Source organism: Colobus angolensis, unplaced genomic scaffold (assembly GCF_000951035.1).
Source record: "Colobus angolensis palliatus isolate OR3802 unplaced genomic scaffold, Cang.pa_1.0 Scaffold87, whole genome shotgun sequence".
Classification (NCBI taxonomy): Eukaryota; Metazoa; Chordata; class Mammalia; order Primates; family Cercopithecidae; genus Colobus; species Colobus angolensis.
Genome location: NW_012122598.1, coordinates 770,287 through 779,107, shown reverse-complemented (window position 1 = coordinate 779,107; position 8,821 = coordinate 770,287). Strand labels below are relative to the sequence as shown.

The 8,821-nt window shown below is 55.1% G+C and overlaps 1 protein-coding gene across 4 annotated transcripts in view; it reads right to left on the bottom strand.

The window, feature by feature from the left end:
* Positions 1-1,428: 1,428 nt before the first annotated feature.
* Positions 1,429-8,821, bottom strand: part of ZNF385A (zinc finger protein 385A) — a 23,169-nt gene continuing 15,776 nt past the window's right edge. For 3 of the 4 annotated variants that reach the window (XM_011930443.1, XM_011930444.1, XM_011930445.1), the window contains 6 exons: positions 8,238-8,348; positions 6,318-6,480; positions 3,765-4,007; positions 3,223-3,392; positions 2,922-3,017; positions 1,429-2,779 (listed from right to left, as the gene is read on the bottom strand). In XM_011930443.1, coding sequence (XP_011785833.1) covers positions 2,549-2,779; positions 2,922-3,017; positions 3,223-3,392; positions 3,765-4,007; positions 6,318-6,480; positions 8,238-8,348 — 1,014 coding nt within the window. In that variant the 3' untranslated portion in view covers positions 1,429-2,548. The remainder of the gene's footprint in view (positions 2,780-2,921; positions 3,018-3,222; positions 3,393-3,764; positions 4,008-6,317; positions 6,481-8,237; positions 8,349-8,821) is intronic. The other variant, XM_011930446.1, reaches the window with a different exon arrangement.

Here is an 8,821-nt window from a genome sequence, read left to right as displayed (position 1 = left end):
CTTGCAATGAGCCGAGATCGCGCCACTGCACTCCAGCTTGGGCGACAGAGCGAGACTCTGCCTCAGAAAAAAAAAAAAAAAAAGGAAATGTGGGAGGAGGAGCAGGCTTAGGGAAAGGGGTAAATAATGAATTCAGTTTTAAACTAGCAGACTTGAGGTACTTGTGGGGTATGCTAGTATCCCAGACTCTCTAATCCCAGTTTCTTCCAGTCCCTATCTCCTTCCCCACGTGTGACCCAGTCCCTGCTTTTCTTTACCCACTCTTCTATAGGGCCTCTCTTGTTCCTCATCCTTCTGAATCCTCCCAACCCTTTTAAAGCTAGATTTACCTGAAAACAAACATGAAAACAAACACCAAAACACTCCTTATTGGGTTCCAATTCTGAACCCACAGTGAACACCCACCTTTCAACTTCACAGTTGACAAACCCAGGAGGCCCCCATTCCCCTCTTCTTCCTGTGTAACAGACATCATCCCAACTTCCCTTCTCCTTTCTTCTGCAAGACTGGGAAGTGGGTAGAGAGGGGGAAGTGAGCAGAGATGAAAGTCAGGAGGACCTCACATAGATTCTGGGTTTTGGTTTGGGCTTTTTGTTTGAACTTCCTGCCACTCAGTAGGGATAGAGGGGGTCAGGATTACTGGCTGCTCTTGAGAGTGTATGGTTGATCCAAATTTTGAGGATAACGGAGAGACCATTTTCCTCACACACCATGTGAGAGACAGCTGAACAGTGTTTCCTTGTCTCACAGACCATTTAAGGGGCCAGTTGAGAAGGTATTCTAGTATATCTGTAAATGGCACAGTCCAGTTCTTCAGTCTTGGACACACGAGATCTTAATGAACCTTTAAAAGACTCAAGTCTCCTCATTTTGAAGACTGCGACACTGAGGTGCAGAGAGGGCAAGGACTGACTCAAGGTCACTATATATGTGGGGCCAGAGCCTAGAGCTCAGATCCCCAGTCTCTGCCCCTCTTTCTTCCTGTGCCTTGAGTCTCGCTGGCGTGGGTTTCCCACCAGACACACAAAAGCCTGGATTCTTTTCTTTGTCTGAGACTGAGTCTAGACCCATCTGCGTGGAATCTCGAGACACATCACAGGAGCGGCTTAGCCTCCTTTTCCGGGTCGTTGGCGCCGCCTTGTGGAGTTGTGGCAAATTCTCAACAGCTGCAGCTGCAGTCCCAGACTTGGACTCGAAATGATCCCCCAGGCCAAGTTTACACGAGCTGGACGAAAGTGGGGGTGGGTGGGATGGTGAGCCTCTGCTCACTTTGCACAAGCCTCATATTTTGCCTTCCCCCACCCCCGATTTCCTTTTTCCTCCTCCTTCTCGCGCCTTTTCCTCTCTCTGTGCCGGTCCCATAAAGATACATTTCCCGATAGAATTGCTCCCAAAAACAGCGGGCAAATACAGAGTCTGAGTCCAGGGGCGGAGGGCAGAACAAATTCAGACTTTATTGTCAGGGAGAGCAAAAAGGGGAGGACCGTGGGTGGGGGGCCGGGGTTGCTACATTGTCAAGCAGAAAGAGTTGATGGGAAGGGGAAGACCAGTGTAGGCCGGACCCCTCCCGGGTCGGCGGCTGAAGGGTTGACGATACGGAAACCACGGAGTCGGGGGCGGGGGCGGGGTGTCACACCCCCGCCCGGGTTGTGCAGTGGAGGTGACTGGTGGGAGGGGACAGCCATAAGGTCTAGGAACTGGGACCGGGGAGGCTACAGACTCTGCGAATTCTGCGGAAGGGGAGGGGCGGGGGCGAGGCTTCTATTGCTTTTTGCTCACAGTTTTGCGGAAGGCGAGGCGGGGGTGGGCTTGGACTGGACACCCCTTGCCCCCCTCGGTACCCCTTGGGCGATGGGTGCTGGTGAAAAGAATGGAACCCGGACTAGGGAGGAAGAAGGCGAGGGAAAGGTCTATGGTGGCATCTCCTTGGTCCCACCCAAGTGCCGGAGATGCCCCCAAGTGCTGCCCCCTGCAATGGGCCCTGCTAGACCTGGGGCTGGGGCATGGTGCGGGGCGGGCACAGTGAGGTTGCAGGCGGTAAAACCAAAGTGCTTATGAGGGACCCAGGATCCCGCCTGCTCCGCTCCCCCTACGGAGGACGGGGGTGTTCACGGAAGCGCTTCAGTTTGGGGTAGGGGGCCGGAGTCCCAGAGTCCGCTTATTGCCAAGAAAATCCATTTCTGTCCCCCCGGACCCCCACCATGGCTTGTGAACCCCGTTTTGTGCTAGGTTTGGGGGGAAGGGCTGGATGGACATGGCTTTTGGGAGGGGGGGTGTCTCCAAGGGGGCTCGGGGGTGAGACGGCCCCCCCTTTTCTAGGGGAGAGGGAAAGGCAGGGGGCGGGGTTCCCTGAGATCTGGGGTGTTCCCCCCCTTCTGAAGCCCCCCTCCCCCGCTACCCCTCCCCTTTCCTGGAACCCCGTATCTCGGGGTGGGGGGGGAAGGAGAGATCATTTAGGGAGTGCCGGGAGGAGGAGCGGGCTGGGAGCCCGGAGGCCTGGGTTCCGGCTGGAGGTGGGGAGTTGAATGGGAGGGGTTCAGGGTTGAGGTCAGTAGGGGGAGAAGAGGATGGGTCCGTGCGCAGTTCGGATGGGTCCGGGGGCCGGGTGAAGCAGAGGGTGAGTGATCGGCGGTCCCTGGAGAAGAGGTGCGGCTGGAGCCGGGCGCAGGGACAGCGGCGAGCCTGCTGCCGCTGCCATCACTGCAGCCACCGCCAGGGGGCTGGGGAGCAGGCCGCCCGCCAGGGACTTGGGCAGCTCCTTGGAGAAAGTCAGCGTGCCCTGAAGCGGGCGAAAGGCGGAGGAAGAGAGAAGTCACCCGGCGGTCCTGCAAACCCCACCTCTCCCTGGGCAAAGCCCGCGTCCCTCTCTCCTCCCCGCCCGCGCCCTCCCATTGCCGAATTCCCCAGCATCCAGGCCTCACCGCCAGCTCCCCGGCGCCCCTAGACTTCTTGTGACGGCTCAGTAGTGGGTTGGGCTTCCCGGCCACTCCGTCTCGGTGCCGCCGGCTGGAGATGTGCTGCAGAGACCGGTGGGTAGGGGGCTGTGAGCTCCCGGAAAGGGGCAACAGCAAGGGGGTATAATCAAGCTCCAAGCACCGAGCCCCTCCCATGTGGCCCCCTGGGGAACACCCTGAAGAAAGGTCTTTACTCAAGCTCCTGGCTCTCCTTCCCCACTTAGAGGGTGGAGCTTCCCAGAATTTCTGGGAAGGGCCTTAGACCCACCTGTTTCAGTTGGACCTCCGAGTTGACCTTGACATTGCAGATCTCACAGTGGAAAGTTCGGTCCTGGGCAGGAGCCTCTGGTTCCCCCGGGGTGGGAGGCCCCAGCCGAGGGTAAGCTTTGATGGGCCCCAGCCCACTTCGGGCCTCCAGTATTGTCTTGTGCTTAGTACCTGGAGCCCAGAGAGGGCAGGAGGTAAGGGGTGGAAGAAAAATTATCCAGGCCTACCGGGCCTCAGATCTGCACATTCCCAGTTACAATATGAGGGGGAAGGGGTGGGCGCAGTGTGGCTTCTTTCCGAGCTCCTTGGGACCCTCCCAAACAGGTGGGTCAGGAGAGAGTCATAGGTAAAGGAGTAAGGTAGAAGGGGGAGCTGAGGAAGTAAAGGGCTAAGGAACCGGGGAGAGGGCTGGAAAAGGAGATAGGCAGACAGGCTGATAGGTCTTAGATGGTCTAGGGATGTTGGAAGCCAGGAGCATTAGGATGTGGAGGCAGGGGTGGCCTGAGGACAGGAGAGTCTGGGTGGGGGCAGGGGAGTCCATACCTTTGTTATGTGCCTCAAGCTGGGACAGGGAGTTCACAGCCACCTTGCACAGAGCACAGTAGAGCAGCCGCTTGGCTTTCTCCTCCTCTTCCTTGCTACCCCCAGGCAAGGAAGCTGGGGCTGGAGTCCCCCCTTCACCCTTGGTTACACCCTGACCAGTCTCCGGAATGCTGGGAGGGGATGGGGAGCCAGGCTGTTTCTCTGGGGATCCTGGGGCTGGCCCCAGTCCATTCTCCATGGAAACTGTTGTTGGGGGAGAAACATGGGGATCACCCTAGATGGCTCTTGGAGAAGACTCTTCATGTGGAAGAGACCCCCCCACCCACCGATTTCCTGGAGGGCAAGGGACCAGGAGTCCCCACCCTGTTACAACATGCATGCTCTCATGCCCTGGTCCAGAGCCAGATGTGGTCCAGCTGCTGCAGGCTGGGTGTGAAACTCCAATGCTTGGCTCATTCTCCATTAGCTGGGAATGGCCAAGGGGTCCAGCCTCACCAGCCTACCTTCAGGGTGAAGCTGGCAGCAAGCGCAGCCAGGGGGAGAGGCATGGAACAAGGATATAGCCCTCAGTGGCTTGCCAGCCAGTCTGGGCTTCCTGCCAGGACAGCCCCTTCCCGGAGTCTTGCCCAGCCCCCGGGAAGTACACGAAAGAGCCCTAGGAAGGGGCAGAGGCAGGGTGAGGAAAGGTCTGGAGAGATAAACACAGGCATGGCAAAAGGGAAACAGAAACAGCAGAACCGGAGAGGGAAGAAACAGGGATGCAGGCTGCTCTATAATTCATGGTTTGATTAAAGATGCACAGGCCCTAGGCCTCAGTGCTGGGTTCTGGCCTCTGTACAGGGGAAACTCTAGCACTCCCATTCTTGCTCCAGCAGCTGATCCAGTTTCCGGGTCATGGTGAGGCTGGCAGTGGGGGTGGGGAGCTTGTGGGAGGGGAACTCCTCACCCCTCCAGGTACCCATTTGCTTGTTCATTCTATGTCCTTCCCCTTATTTCTCTTACTTTTTTCTGACATTCTTCCCCTCCATCCCAATCCAGACAGCACATCCACATCTCAGTCTGGACAGGACTTCATGGTTTATAAAGCAGGGCAGGCATAGTTATCCTGCCTGTATCCTCAGATACTGTAGGAACTAAATGAGGTAATATGTGTGAAGTGCTGTTCAAGAAATGTTAGCTATCACCATCATCACCGTCATCATCATTCTCTTCCTCTCCATTTTACAGAGATGTTAACAAACTAACCCAAGATGATCAGGCTAAGAAGCAGCCAAAGTACAATTAGAACTCAGCTTCCCATGGCCGGGACGGTGGCTCACACCTGTGATCCTAGCACTTTGGGAGGCGGAGGTGGGTGGATCACTTGAGGTCAGGAGTTTGAGACCAGCCTGGGCAATATGGTGAAACCCTTTCTATACTAAAAATACAAAAATTACCCGGGCGAGGTGGCAGGTGCCTGTAATCCCAGCTACTCAGGAGGCTGAGGCAGGAGAATCGCTTGAGCCCAAGAGGTAGAGATTGCAGTGAGCTGAGATTGTGTCACTGCACTCCAGCCTGGGAGACAGAGTGAGACTCCATCTCAAAAAACAAACAAACAAAAAACAAAAAACAGAACTCAGTTCCCCCACCTGCCCACCTGCCCACTCACTCTCTCTGTGCATCCCCGAGGGGGTTTTGTGTGTGTGTGTGTGTGTGTGTGTGTGTGTGTCTGTGTGTCTGTGTGTCTGTGTGTGTGTTTACTGAGAATGGGGGCCTAGTTTCCAATCTGGTAGTACAGATGTTTGTTTCTCATTCTTCTTAGGGTAGGGCAGGAAGGCTAGGCAAGGATGAGGATGGAGATGTTAGGTCTCTCTGGAATTGGCCATGATTGACATCTGATGTGGTAATCCCAGGATGGGGGTGGCTCATATCTTGCTATCTCAATATTCCTGTTCCAGTTTCTTGGCTGGAAGTATGGCTGAGGATGGTCAGCAGCCATGAGGAAAAAGGAATCTTGTAAACTTGGAAAAGACCTCAAAGATCTTAGTCTCACTCCTCTATTTCCCAGAAACAAACAAACAAACAAACAAACAAACAAACAAACAAACACACCTCTGACTAGGGAGGTCAAAAGATCTACTACCCAACATCATCCAGGGAGTTTCCTAGGTTTCTTGCACTCTCTGTCTTCCCTGAGGGGAGCCCAGTAGGGCAGGAACTCAGGTATTCTGATTCCCTTCCCTGCACCTCTCCCTAAGATGAAAAGGCCTCTCTCTGGATTTGATGGTTCTCTTTTTCTTGGGGATGTTTGCCAGGTGGCCTCACCCTAGCCCCTCTCTGAGTCACTGGGCTGTGGGGAGGACAGACAGTGGGGACTCTGTTGAGAGGAGCTGTGGTGGGGGTAAGGGTGACAGGATGGAAATTTTACATCACTGTGCTTGGCTCCAGGACTCACCTTGGGTGGGGGTGGGGACTGAGGAAGAGAGAGATGGAAGCAGAGGAGAGTTCTGGGAAAGGGGGAGAGAAGAGAGAAGACAGAGATCAGTTGAAGAATATGGGGGGATTCAGACACACCTGGACGGGGTGCTACACCGTCGCCATTTGTCGGGGTGCTGCCTGGGGGCGCTGGGTCTCCAGGTTCTCGGGTGCCAGGCTCCCTGCCTCTGGTCTTGGCGGCCTCAATGCCTTTGACTCGTCGGGCGTGGCGGTTACCCTTGTAGTGGGCCTCAGCCTGGCTCTTTAGGGGTGGAGGAAGAAAATGGAATCTGAGACCACCTTTCATCTGACGGATCTCCCCACAGAGCTCCCTCAAGTCCTGGGGTGATCTCAGCAGGCTGCAGTTAATTTTTCTGTACACCAATGAGATATAAAGCCCCATGCCAATAAGTCCCGGTTATTCCTGGGGCTCAGACTAGCTTCTCAAGCTTGAGTCCCTGGGAACCTAGGCCCCCACCTAGTTCAGACTCCACCCTACTACCACACCCAGGGCCTGGCTGCTGACCCAGACCCCCCAATTAGTCCTGGTAGAGAGAGGGGGACCACAAACCTATGGAAGAGTTACAAATTGGGAGAGGCCTAGCGATCCAGTCAGTCAGCATCCTCTTAGATCCCAAGGTCATGTGCCCAAGTCCTCTGCCCCTAGGATCCAGCCTTTGCTGCTTTCACCCTGAGGCTGGAAGTCCCAGGATCCCTGATGCCTGGGCTCCGTCCTGACTACTCCACCCTCGGTCTCATTTTCCCTGAAGTCTCTGTGGACACGCTGGAGGACCCTGGCCCCAAGCTCAGCTCTGGGGACAGAAACAGCAGTGGAGACAGCTGTCAAAACAGAACCATTTGATGGGGGAGGGGAGGGGAGGGCAAAAAGAGGGAAGGGCTATCCGCTGTTGGCTGCCTGCCCCTCTAGTCTTCCACCATCCACCAGTGAGTGGAGCCAGGGTTGATAGACAGGATGCCTGGGGTCCAAGCTAAAGGACAGGCCTAATGCTGGGTTAGTCCTGCCTTCCCCTCCCCACCCTGCTGCACTCCCACATATACCCCCGCTAAGAATGTACAATCCTGGAGGCACAGGGTCACCCAGACAAGGGCAGAAATAAAAGGTGTGGATAGGCAGGAAAAGAAGATTGACAGCCTAGGGGTAGGGTAGCGGTGTGCAGAGCTCAGTAGTATGGAGAAAGAGAGAGAGAGAGAGAGACAGAGAGAGAGAGAGAGAGAGAGAGGGAGAGAGAGAGTGTGTGTGTCTCTGTGTACTGGGTAGAGAAACAGAACATGCTTTTATTTTCCCGTACTCAGCAGAATGAGGCTCTCTGTTTTTCTCCAAAAGCTCTCAGGACCTGCACCCCACAGAGTCCCCTCTAGACCCACACACACTCCACAGAGTCCCAGTGGAGCCTCAGAGGGAGGAAATCTGGGAGGCTGGACATTTGGGTTTTGGGTTTTAGGTAGCTTCTCCCCAGGGGAAAGCCCCATGGGATAAGAGTAGGGGCCAGGCCTTGTGTGTGATTTGGAGGGAGGAGGAGAGTGGAAATAGGGTGGAGAGAGAAGGAAGCCAGAAAGTTAGAGGGAAGTGGGTGGGCCAGGGAGTTTAGCAGAGGCCAAAGAGGACAGAGGCTCTGTGGGGGAGCCAATGACCTAACTCTGCCCCGTGTCCAAGAACCAGGGGGCCAGAGGCCACACTCCTGCTCAGACACTGATGGCCACCTGTGTTCCAAGAAGCTCTGAACCAGGGATGCCCAAGTCTCAAGAGAGGGAGGGATCAATGTTAGAGGACTGATCTACTTCATGTCAAAATACACAGCAATTTCTTGTCCCTCTCCAGTGCCTTCCATAAGACTCTGCCTCTCCTGCAGTATCCCTATTCCCTGCTCTTTGCCTACTATCCCCTTAATCCCTGTCCCTCACCCAGAGTAAGCCTTCTTACCCAGCCTCTGCCCTCCCTCAAGGTCCCCTGCTGCCCCTGCCCCACCCATTGGGTAGATGAGCAGCTTGGCTTCTTACCTGAGAATTGAAGCGGATTTGACAGACATTACAGGAAATGACGGGGCGCTTGGTCTTGAGCAAGGGTCCCCCAAAAGTGTGGGAGAGCACAGCCTTCTGTACAGGGTCCATCTGTGGAGGCAGACTGGGGTGAGCTGGGAGCCCTAGCGCAAGCTCATGTCCAGCATTCCCCCGACACAGATATCTGTGTTGAACCAAGGTCCCCAGACCATTTCTATCCCTTAATATGCCTGAGGGCTCTGAGCCTCAGTCTTCTGTTTCTCTCTTAGCCCAATCTTCATAGCACTGAAAGGGACGTGATCGATAACTGGCCCAATGCTCCCATTTTACAGAACATAGAAGTGGTTTGCCCAACGTCACACCATGAGTTAATAGCAGATCTGGTATCTGAACCTGGACTCCTGCCTTGGTCCATCATACCATGAACATCCAACTCTGTCGCCTTAACTTATCTCCTACAGTGAAGCCAATCTACCAGAGGCCTCTGACATGAAGTCCCAAAGCACCCTAGATCCTAGGGCCTTCAGCTGAAGCCTCTGAACCCTTTGGGCCTCCACTCTGGGGTAAGACTATCACCAAGCCCA